This window comes from Oncorhynchus clarkii, chromosome 2, assembly GCF_045791955.1.
Source record: "Oncorhynchus clarkii lewisi isolate Uvic-CL-2024 chromosome 2, UVic_Ocla_1.0, whole genome shotgun sequence".
Lineage (NCBI taxonomy): Eukaryota > Metazoa > Chordata > Actinopteri > Salmoniformes > Salmonidae > Oncorhynchus > Oncorhynchus clarkii.
The window spans coordinates 47,532,166-47,544,999 of NC_092148.1; the positions used below are offsets into that span (position 1 = coordinate 47,532,166).

The 12,834-nt window shown below is 40.0% G+C and overlaps 1 protein-coding gene across 1 annotated transcript in view; it reads right to left on the reverse strand.

Moving 5' to 3' along the window:
* Positions 1-12,834, reverse strand: part of LOC139368648 (coronin, actin binding protein, 2Bb) — a 42,608-nt gene that overhangs the window by 6,166 nt on the left and 23,608 nt on the right. The window contains exons 3-5 of the mRNA XM_071107800.1: positions 6,767-6,883; positions 5,223-5,372; positions 2,059-2,223 (exon numbers count right to left, since the gene is read on the reverse strand). Of these exons, the coding sequence (XP_070963901.1) occupies positions 2,059-2,223; positions 5,223-5,372; positions 6,767-6,883 (432 nt within the window). The remainder of the gene's footprint in view (positions 1-2,058; positions 2,224-5,222; positions 5,373-6,766; positions 6,884-12,834) is intronic.

Sequence of the window (12,834 nt, forward strand, 5' to 3'; positions counted from 1 at the left end):
TAGCCCAGCAGTATATAAGCTATTAGATCTCCAATTTACAATGTCGTATTGAAAAATAATTGACATATCCAATTGATACATATCCCACTATTGATTATTGTTTTTAATTGGTTTAAAGTGAAACAAAATACTGTAATCGCTAGGACCCATTTCTGAATACTTACTGTAGGTCACTTTTTCAAAACTCTTCACACAGTGAGCACAACAGCAGTCTATGTGGGCTAAACTGCGAATAGTTTCCCATTGCTTTGTCACAAAATGTATTCAATGACTACATCTATCAAATTTCATGAATTATTTTCTCCCTCAGACACAATCACCACCCAAACTCTATGTACCGACAGGCCAATTTGCACGTTTACATACTCTTTTCAAAACTGTTCAACTTAAGTTCAAAACCTAACATGACACAACATTGAATAAGACAGCAATTTGCTACATTTCTGCCTTGTTGAAATATATTCCAAATCTAAAAAATGAAATACTATCAAAACAATTAGACCAACCACAGCTGATTCCCATTGTAGCTGAACACCTACCCAGGTCTTTCAATTTCATTACCATCTATATGTAACAGTAAATACTTTACGTCCGTCCCCTCCACCAAAGCCAGGGCCCTTGCAGAGCAAGGGGAACCACTACTTCAAGGTCTCAGAGCAAGTGATGTCACCGATTGAAACGCCACTAGCGCGCACAACTGCTAACTAGCTAGCCATTTCACATCGGCTACATATGCAAAAGGGGACATTTTAGGAATAATGCGGTACTACAATGTAAACATGGACCCAGCCAGAGATCGAGAAGTGGCTGACAGAGGAAGAAGAGTGGGCTGGGAGAGGGAGAGGAGTACATATGCGTGGTGGAAGAAGACAGAGTTAGATCAAGAGCTGTAGTCTCAGATGAGATTAGGGCTACTATAATTTACCATGTAATAAATAATGGTCTATCAATGAGAGAGGCTGGTCTGAGAGTGCAGCCAAATCTGTAATGCTCAACAGTGGCATCTATTGTGAGAAATTTTCAGCAAAACAACAGGTAAGATGTGCATTCTGCAAGGACATCTGACTGACCTGCACATTACAGAAGTAAATTGAGAAAAGCCTCCAAACCCACTTTTGTACAATTATTTTTGTATTCCTGCTTAGGACCCAATGGTTACCTCCCACAGGCGGGAGAGGTAGGATTTTCACTGCTGTGTTGGAAACTGCAATCGTTGATATGATCATCAGAAATAATGGCATAAAACTCAGAGATTCAGGACAGAGTGTTGGCAGACAACATTACATTTGGAAATATTCACAATGTAAGCATAACTATTTCTAGAGTCCTGAAACAACATCAAATCAGGATGAAGCAGTTGTACACTGTCTCCTTTGAGAGGAACTCTGAACGAGTCAAGCAAACTCAGGAACCAATATGGTATAGCCTAACTCTTATGTTGCCTTGTGGATTTATTTTAGAGAGTCATGGAGATTGAAGCCAGGCCAACAACCCACATATTCATCTTTGTGTATGAGGCTGTTTTCAACTTGGCCAAAACACAGTGGCGAGTAAGGAATGTGATTGGGAAAAGAGGCACAGTGGATGTCCCGGGCCAGAGGCGTGCCAACATCACAATGTGTACAGCAATATACTCTGATGGATTGCTGTTACACAAATCGCTAATTGGGCCATACAACACCGAGCGTCTTATTTCAATCCTGGATGACCTCTATGGAAGGGTTGTGCCATTTTTACAAAAGAAAACATTGTGTATTGCTACCTGTTGTTAGTGTTTTTTATGTCATTGTTTTATGAATGACAAAGTGTGCTTGTTTGGTGACAACCTTTGCTTGTGTTATGGAAGAATGAGTTGATTTGAGACATGTATGAAGTGTTCTGGTAGTTTTATTGCATTTTGGATGTGAAATGAACTGCTGTGCCAAGCTGAAAGTTGGTTAGGAGATTTGGGTGAAGAGTTTTGAAAAAGTTTCCTAAGTATTGAGAAATGAGTCCTCGCGATTGTAAAAAACTGTAATATAGCTGGTGTCTCTCTGTCTACATGGGTGAGTGACCAACCTGCAGGACCTTGCCCGAGCGAGGCTCGATCACACGCAGGTGTTTGTCCTTGCAGCTGGTGGCCAGCAGGCTGCCGTCGGTGTTGAAGGACATGCAGAGCACCACGTCTGAGTGACAGTCTATCATCTTCACTGGACCTCCCACCTCTAGGTTCCAGATCAGGATCTGACAAATGGAGGGACATAAAGAGTGAAAGTTAATGAGGGAGAGACAAAAGTCTGAGGATGTGATGTGATAGAAGAGATAGAAATGGGAGTGAATTTATAGGAATAGAAATATATATATATATACAGTGCCTTGCGAAAGTATTCGCCCCCCTTGAACTTTGCGACCTTTTGCCACATTTCAGGCTTCAAACATAAAGATATAAAACTGTATTTTTTTGTGAAGAATCAACAACAAGTGGGACACAATCATGAAGTGGAACGACATTTATTGGATATTTCAAACTTTTTTAACAAATCAAAAACTGAAAAATTGGGCGTGCAAAATTATTCAGCCCGTTTACTTTCAGTGCAGCAAACTCTCTCCAGAAGTTCAGTGAGGATCTCTGAATGATCCAATGTTGACCTAAATGACTAATGATGATAAATACAATCCACCTGTGTGTAATCAAGTCTCCGTATAAATGCACCTGCACTGTGATAGTCTCAGAGGTCCGTTAAAAGCGCAGAGAGCATCATGAAGAACAAGGAACACACCAGGCAGGTCCGAGATACTGTTGTGAAGAAGTTTAAAGCCGGATTTGGATACAAAAAGATTTCCCAAGCTTTAAACATCCCAAGGAGCACTGTGCAAGCGATAATATTGAAATGGAAGGAGTATCAGACCACTGCAAATCTACCAAGACCTGGCCGTCCCTCTAAACTTTCAGCTCATACAAGGAGAAGACTGATCAGAGATGCAGCCAAGAGGCCCATGATCACTCTGGATGAACTGCAGAGATCTACAGCTGAGGTGGGAGACTCTGTCCATAGGACAACAATCAGTCGTATATTGCACAAATCTGGCCTTTATGGTAGAGTGGCAAGAAGCAAGCCATTTCTTAAAGATATCCTTAAAAAGTGTTTTTTAAAGTTTGCCACAAGCCACCTGGGAGACACACCAAACATGTGGAAGAAGGTGCTCTGGTCAGATGAAACCAAAATTGAACTTTTTGGCATCAATGCAAGATGTTATGTTTGGCGTAAAAGCAACACAGCTCATCACCCTGAACACACCATCCCCACTGTCAAACATGGTGGTGGCAGCATCATGGTTTGGGCCTGCTTTTCTTCAGCAGGGACAGGGAAGATGGTTAAAATTGATGGGAAGATGGATGGAGCCAAATACAGGACCATTCTGGAAGAAAACCTGATGGAGTCTGCAAAAGACCTGAGACTGGGACGGAGATTTGCCTTCCAACAAGACAATGATCCAAAACATAAAGCAAAATCTACAATGGAATGGTTCAACAATAAACATATCCAGGTGTTAGAATGGCCAAGTCAAAGTCCAGACCTGAATCCAATCAAGAATCTGTGGAAAGAACTGAAAACTGCTGTTCACAAATGCTCTCCATCCAACCTCACTGAGCTCGAGCTGTTTTGCAAGGAGGAATGGGAAAAAATGTCAGTCTCTCGATGTGCAAAACTGATAGAGACATACCCCAAGTGACTTACAGCTGTAATCGCAGCAAAAGGTGGCACTACAAAGTATTAACTTAAGGGGGCTGAATAATTTTGCACGCCCACGTTTTTGATTTGTTAAAAAAGTTTGAAATATCCAATAAATGTCGTTCCACTTCATGATTGTGTCCCACTTGTTGTTGATTCTTCACAAAAAAATACAGTTTTATATCTTTATGTTTGAAGCCTGAAATGTGGCAAAAAGTCGCAAAGTTCAAGGGGGCCGAATACTTTCGCAAGGCACTATATATATACACTATATATACAAAAGTATGTGGACACCCCTTCAAATGAGTGAATTCATCTATTTCAGCCACAATCGTTCCTGACAGGTGGAGAAAATTGAGCACACAGCCATGCAATCAACATAGACAAGCATTGGCAGTGAAATTGCCTTACTGAAGAGCTCAGTGACTTTAGGATGCCACCTTTACAACAAGTCAGCTTGTCAAATTTCTGCCCTGCTAGAGCTGCCCCCGTCAAATGTAAGCTCTGTTATTGTGAAGTGGAAACGTCTAGGAACAACAACGTCTCAACCGCAAAGTGGTAGGCCACATAAGCTCACAGACCACCAGGTGCTGAAGCGCTTAAAAATGTTCTGTCCTCGGGGGCAACATTCACTACCGAGTTCCAAACTGCTTCTGGAAGCAATGTCAGCACAATAACTGTTTGTCATGAGCTTCATGAAGTGGGTTTCCATGGCCGAGCAGCCATACACAAGTCTAAGATCACCATGCGCAATGCCAGGTGTCGGCTGGTGGAGTAAAGCACGCCGCCATTGGACTCTGGAGTGATGAATCACGCTTGGTGGATGCCAGGAGAATGCTTCCTTCCCGAATGCATAGTGCCAACTGTAAAGTTTGGTGGAGGAGGAATAATTTTCTGGGGCTGTTTTTCATGGTTTGAACTGGGCCCCTTTGTTCTAGTGAAGGGAAATCTTAACGCTATAGCATACAATGACAGTCTGTGCTTTCAACTTTGTTGCAACAGTTTGGGACAGGCCCTTTCACGCTTCAGCATGGCAATGCCCTCGTGCACAAAGCGAGGTCCATAAAGAAATGGTTTGTCGAGATCGGTGTGGAAGAACTTGACTAGCCTGCACAGAGCCGTGACCTTAATCCCATCAAACACCTTTGACCTTAATCCCATCGAACACCTATGGGAACGCCGAATGCGAGCCAGGCCTAATCGCCCAACAGTGCCCGACCTCACTAATGCTCTTGTGGATGAATGAAAGCAAGCCCCACGCAGCAATGTTCCAACATCTAGTGGAAGGCCTTCCCAGAAGAGTGAAGGCTGTTATAGCAGCAAAGGGGGGACGAACGCCATATTAATGTCCATGATTTTGGAAGGATGTAGTGTAGTGTTTAGAGAGAGAGAGATTAAAGGGTAAACAAAGTGAGAGAGAAAGATGGGTAAGCGAGTGAGGGGAGTCAGAAAATTCATTAAAGAGAGGAAAGGATGGTAAAGAACACGACAGCAATGATTTACTGATACCTTAAAGTCGTAGCCAGCGCTGAAGAGGATGCCACTACAGGTGGGGTGCCACTCTATGAGACCCACTCGTCGGCTGTGTCCATACAACTCCAGCACCGCCTCGGACATGTTCCGCCTCAGCCCTCCCTCTGGAATCTCCCATATCCGCACCTATAGGCCACATATAGATAACGGTCATAGACATCGGCATGTCATCGTGGAATGCTCTGCCATCAGAGGTTACTCAGGCAAAAAGAAAGTTTAGCTTTAAAAAACAGTTAAATAAGACCTCTCGTCTGTCTAAAGATCTAATTTAACTGTACTGTATATCATATATATAGTACAGTGCTATAAGAAAGTATTTCCACCCCTTGCCTTATTCCACATTATTTTGTGTTACAGCCTGAATTTAAAATGGTTTAAATTCATATTTTGTGTCACTTGCATACACACAATACACCATAATGTCAAAGTGGAATTATGTTTTTAGACATTTTTACTAGTTATAGTAAAAATAAAAAGCTTAAATGTCTAGAGTAAAGAGTATTGAGTAATGTCTGGAGTAAGTAAGTATTCAACCTCTTTGTTATGGCAAGCCTAATGAGTTAAGGAGTAAAAATGTGCTTAACAAGTCACATAAGTTGCATGGACTGTGTGCAATAATAGTGTTTAACATGATTTTTGAATGACTACCTCGTATCTGTACCCCACACATACAAATATCTGTAAGGTCCCTCTGTCGAGCAGTGAATTTCAAACACAGATTCAACCACAAGGGAGTTTTGCCAATGCCTTGCAAAAAAACAAAAAAACATTACATACCCATTTGAGCATGGTGGAGTTGTTAATTACACTTTGGATGGTGTATCAAAATACCCAGTCATTACAAAGATACAGGCGTCCTTCCAAACTCAATTGTCGGAGAGGAAGGAAACCACTCAGGGATTTCAACATGAGCCCGATAGTGACTTTAAAACATTTACAGAATTGAATGCCTGTGATAGAAGAAAACTGAGGATGGATCAACAACATTGTAGTCACTCCACAATACTAACCTAAATCACAGAGTGAAAAGAAGGAAGCCTGTCCAGAAAAACATGCATCCTATTAGGCACTAAAGTAAACTGCAAAAAAATTTGCTTGAAGAATTACAAAAATAATAAATGTTAAAATATTGCACAATCCAGGTGTGGAAAGTTCTTAGAGACTTACCCAGAAAGACTCTCAGCTGTAATCACTGCCAAAGCTGATTCTAACATGTATTGACTCAGGCTTGTGAATAGTTATGTTAAAGACAATATTTCTGTATATAATTTTCAATAAATTTGCCAAGTTTTCACAAACAAACATATTTCATCTATTTTGAACACAACAAAATGTGGAATAAGTCAAGGTGTATAAATACTTTTCCCTTGCACAGGGATACCCGCATGCACACACAGGGAAGCACACACACTGACATGTGTGCACACACGCACACAGAGACATGCTGCGTGCTCCCAAAAACACACACACAGACATAGACACACGTGCGCACACACACACCAATGATTGTTGTTACTCACAGAGCAGTCCTCCGAGCAGGAGGCTATGATGTTGTCGATGAAGGGATTCCATTTGATGTCCAGCACGCCTCCCTGGTGGCCACACACTTTAGGTTGGTGAGGGTCGATTCGCCCAGCCTGGAGGAGCACATGGAGGAGAGAAACAGAGACAACACAAAACAGATACTGTAAATAGCATTATCATCCCTTTATTTGAATCTAAACATGCTGATCAAAATTCAATCCCATACTCAAAACCTTGCTGAACTCAATGAGTATGATAACTCAGGATATTTGTATTCAACAGAATATTGTCTACAAAGAGAAATGACACATAACTGTCTACCACCAATACATAACATGAAATGCATCAACAGGGTTGACACCAATATTGACAGCCAGTGGTTACCCCTAACGCCCACTGAGTGGTGCCACTGTACTGTGCCATACGTTGCACTGCATGAAGCCTTTCACATCCTCCTGCTTCCCTCAGCATCTCTGAGCTACTGGATCTTAGGGTCAAAAGCTGGGTCAATTATAACAAAATAGATGCATTTTGATTTTGAGTAGATGCTTTTTGATGTGTATAAGGACAGTGAGCAATAGGGCTATTTTGACAGAAACCACACAAGTTAAGTATATGATTTCCAAAATGGGGTTAGAAGGAAATCCAGTTGGATGTACAAAGGAAAGTAGCCTAATTTGTAATTCAAACATGCCTCACAGGCCACATTGCTATCATTGCTTAATGGAACCCATTGTATCAGTGACATTGTCAGTCTTTGTCTAAAAGTGTCTGATACAACAGTTAGGATAGAAAGAGAACATTGTAAGACAGGAGGGTCACATGACTGAAAAAATAGGATTCAAGCTAACTCTGTACCAGTCACACCCTATAGCATGGCTGTTTACAAGTGGAAGATGTAGAAGTGACTAATATGGGTTAATCCTATAATAAGTGGGCCTATACAAGCCATATGACCTAGACAGTAGCAGAGAAGCCTGTGGCTTAAGCTGAGGAACCCTTGTTCACTATCACTTCTACTAATTGGCTATTAAGAGCAGTATTTTAAAGCTGTAGGCTATCCTCATCATGGCCAACAATTAGTCATTGTTTCCCCAATCAAAAACCCCCCTTCCCCACTCCTTCATGCTTAACATATTGGTTTCTGAGCACAGTATTTCCTCTAATAAATATTGCTTTTTACCACTTACACATCTCAGTAAAAAAAATGTTGTATGTAGGCTAGTAATTATTTTTTGAAGCCTTGTTTTCTGTCCTAACAAACTGGCATCACTAACATGAGTATTGAAAAAGTTTATGCACACCTCACACCAGTGACAACAGACATAGCAAAGCCAACTATTGAAACATTCAATGGCAAAGAATTTATATGTAGTGCCAGTAGTAGAAATAACTAAGCACGTTAATTTGGAGCCAAAAAGGACCGCGAGCGCACTGTGAGCAATAGATGAGAGGGAGGAAGCCATCCTATTTTGCAGGTCCTTTTCATCGGCCTCAATCTTATCTATAGATTATTATACAATAATTTAGGGGGTTTTGGCCTATGAAATAACTATCCAAGGGAATATCATTCTTGTCAGAAATGAGGACACTGTATTGCGAAACCACAGGACGCTGAGCCGAGGTAAATTTGCAGGACAGGTAGCTAAGAACAATCAAGTGATCTAGTCAAGTGATCTAATGGACTAGTGATCTAGTCCATTAGCTAGCTAGCTAGCCAAGACATTTGGGTAGCTGAAGGTCTTTTCATCCTAGGCTTTAGCAAGGTTGTTGATAGTTTCATGGCTGCAGATGTGAAGAATGCTTCATTAACATGTTGCTGCCATGGAAATTCTTACACAGGTACACTCGAAGTCAATCTTAAAATAATGCCCTTCTCGTGGTCTGAACACACATAGGACTATTGATGAATTATTAACGTAATTATTAGTGTTTACATAGCCCGTTTAAATCTCACCCAATGTCTCTAGTCTTTCTAGTGAGGGTGATCTGGCCTCAGGTCAGTCAGCCCTATTAAGTGCGGGTTGGTTTCTTGTACCTCAGACATTAAAGATATTTCAAACATTTTGTGCATTAGGTTTACATTGGGGTTTTCAGTACATTTCTTATCAAAATAATTGACATGTGGGCAACCAAAACTCTGACAATAGAATCTTCAGAAAATTTAATTTTTTTGTACCCTTTAAGTTGCATCCTTTCTAACCCGTGAAAAACCCACTAAAACACAAATAAAAAGACCGCACACAATAAATCAAAGAGTATTAACGACTAACAAATATTCATTAACAGGTGGGTTGTGTGTGGGTGGCGGCGTGTGTGTGGTAAATATTGTAGGGTAAACAACGTTCTGCTTTCCCCCTATTGCAAGGTTTATTACAAGACAAACATGATAACTTTCTCCATATTAGAAGGTATTGTTTTCATTTTAGTATATTTCAAAAAGTTACTTTATATTTTTATTACCTATCTCTGTTGGATATTCAATTTCTGCTTAAAAAAAAAGTATATTATTTTAAGATTAATATGTAATGCTTTGGAGGGATCAATTTGTATTAACTGGGTTGGCACTGTCTGTCAGTCCCCTGTAGATGGGGCGCTCAGTCCATAATAAGTCTGGCACCTGAGACAGCTTATACAGGGAAACAGCATTTTCCATTTTGCCTACTCACGAATAGAACGTCATCATTTGGGATATCAACTATCTTGGAGTACAATACATTGTAGCCTTAAGTTTAATTAACAGAAAATCATAGGTTCTATTTAACAGGGTATGGGGTTTACTTCAAAATGTATTATCAGGGTGGAGGAAATCTCATCAGCGTTTATAGCTTTATTGGTTAGGGGTAAGTCAAGTCCCGTACAATGCTTTAACCTTATATTTATCAAATGATCAATAAAGGGACCACTCTGAACATTTCTCAGAATACTTTTAACACCACTTAACACTTTTAACACCATGTGTGGGTGTGCCAGGTGTATATTATTATAATGTTTTCTATTGTTACTTCATCAGATCCCTAGTAACCCATTACACTCAATATTATGTTACTTTATCTCTAGTAACCCATTATACATTTTTGTGTTACATCACCAATTTCTCCCCTACACCAGTGTTCTATTTACACAGGGGTTTGAATATTCACTCTAGTGTTCTATTTAACAGAATATCCAGGAATAGTGCTTTCTCCTTTCATATCTCCACATACACAATAACATTTTACCATCAAACTCCACCTATGAGTCATGTTATCCTTATGTCACCTAAAGTCATGTTACCCTCAGAGACATGTTATCCTCGCTACTAATGAGATGTGTAATCATGTTATCCTCTAATGAGACACGTTATCATGTTATCCTCATTACTAATCGAGACTTGTTATCATATGAGAGATGTTACTCGAGTGAGATTTCTGAGTCATGTTATCCTCTACTTGTAGATCAAATGGGTGGTGGTGGACAGAACCCTAGATAACATTACAGATACAAAATAACTTGAGCTAGTCCTCCGACAGCTCTAATTCACTCAGTAATTTATAGCTAATTTCAATCTCTTATTATCCAATTTTCAATCAGTTTATTATCCAAATTTCAATTAGTTTAATATCCACAATTCAATCAAAATTTCAATCGTAATAATAGTACTAATTTCGATCCATTTATCATCCATATTTCAATCAGCTTAATATGTTATATCTCACAATCACACAAATTTCACATCCAAATTCACTTAGTACTATTCCCAAACACACTTGGTAATCTCCCTTATTACCCATGTGCATCTTCAGCAATTCTCTTGTTGTTACTTGCTTTGCACTATATGTATCTTCAACGTTTTTTTTGCCGCTACTTCCTATACAGTACCAGTCAAAAGTTTGGACACACCTACTCATTCAATAGTTTTTTAAATTTACATTTTTACCATTTTCTACATTGTAGAATAATAGTTAAAACATCAAAACTATGAAATAACACATAACCAAAAAAGTGTTGAACAAACCAAAATATATTTAGATTCTTCAAAGCAGCCTTTCTTTGCCTTGATGACAGCTTTGCACACTCTTGGCATTCCCTCAACTAGCTTCATGGGGTAGTCACCTGGAATGCATTTCAATTAAACAGATGTGCCTTCTTAAAAGTTAATTTGTGTAATTTCTTTCATTCTTAATATATTTGAGCCAATCAGTTGTGTTGTGACAAGACAGGGGTAGTATACAGAAGATAGCCCTATTTGGTAAAAGTCCATATTATGGCAAGAACATCTCAAATAAGCAAAGAGAAATTAAAGTCAATCCGGGGAATTTCAAAAGCTTTGAAAGTTTCTTCAAGTGCAGTCGCTAAAACCATCAAGCGCTATGATGAAACTGGCTCTCATGAGGACCGCCACAGGAATGGAAGACCCAGAGTTACCTCTGCTGCAGAGGATAAGTTCATTAGAGTTACCAGCCTCAGAAATTGCAGCCCAAACAAATGAATGCTTCACAGAGTTCAAGTAACAGACACATCTCAACATCAACTGTTCAGAGGAGACTGTGTAAATCAGGCCTTCATGGTCAAATTGCTTCAAGGAAACCACCACTAAAGTACACCAATAATAAGAAGAGACTTGCTTGGGCCAAGAAACACGAGCAATGAACAATGTCCTTTGGTTTGGATTACAAATTGGAGATTTTTGGTTTTAACCAGCGTGTCTTTGTAAGACTAGCACAGCATTCTGCTGCGATATGCCAGTCCCACTAGGCCCAAACCAGATGGGATATCACTTGTTTTTCAACAGGCCATGACCCAACACACCACCAGGTTTTGTAAGGGCTATTTGACCAATAAGGAGAGTGATGAAGTGCTGCATCAGATGACCTGGCCTCCACAATCCCCCGACCTCAACCAAATTGAGATGGTTTGGGATGAGTCGGACCACAGAGTGAAGGAAAATCAGCCAACAAGTGCTCAGCATATGTGAGAACTCCTTCAAGAGTGTTGGAAAAGCATTTCAGGTGAAACTGGTTGAGAGAATGCCAAGGGTGCGCAAAGCTCTCATCAAGGCTAAGGGTAGATATTTGAAGAATCTCAAATATCAATTATATTTGGATTTGTTTAAACTTTCTTTGGGATAGGAGGCAATATTTTCACGTCCGGATGAAAAGCATGTCCAAAGTAAACTGCCTACTACTCAGGCCCAGAAGCTATTAGTAGATCTGGATAGAAAACACTCTGAAGTTTCTAAAACTGTTTGAATGATGTCTGTGAGTATGATAGAACTTATTTGGCAGGCAAAAGACAAACAATTCAGACAAACAATTCAGTTTTTTTTTGAGGTCACTCTCTTTTCAATGGGTTTTCATTGGGAATCCAGAACCAGTTGAGTCTATGGGGGCGCTATTTCATTATTGGATAAAAAACGTTCCCGATTTAAGCGCAATATTTTGTCACGAAAAGATGCTCGACTATGCATATTATTGACAGTTTTGGAAAGAAAACACTCTGAAGTTTCAGAATCTGCAAAGATTGTCTGTGAGTGCCCCAGAACTCATTCTACAGGCGAAACCAAGATGAAACGTCAAACAGGAAATGAGCAGAATTTCTGAAGCTCTGTTTTCTAATGTCTCCTTATATGGCTGTGAATGCGACAGGAATAAGCTTGGACCTTCTGCAGTTCCCCCAAGATGTCGGCAGCATTGTGACGTATTTGTAGGCATATCATTGGAAGATTGACCATAAGAGACTACATTTTCCAAGTGTCCGCCTGGTGTCCTGCGTCGAAATTGGTGCGCAACGCCAGGTGCAAGTATTTTTCCATTTGATAGAGAGGAGAAACCAGGCTTCCACGAACGATATATCATCGAAGAGATATGTGAAAAACACCTTGAGGATTGATTCTAAACAACGTTTGCCATGTTTTCAGTCGATATTATGGAGTTAATTTGGAAAAAAGTTCGCGTTTTGAGGACTGAATTTTTGTTTTTTTTTGGTAGCCAAATGTGATGTACAAAACGGAGCTATTTCTAATACACAAATAATCTTTTTGGAAAAACTGAGCATTTGCTATCTAACTGAGAGTCTCCTCATT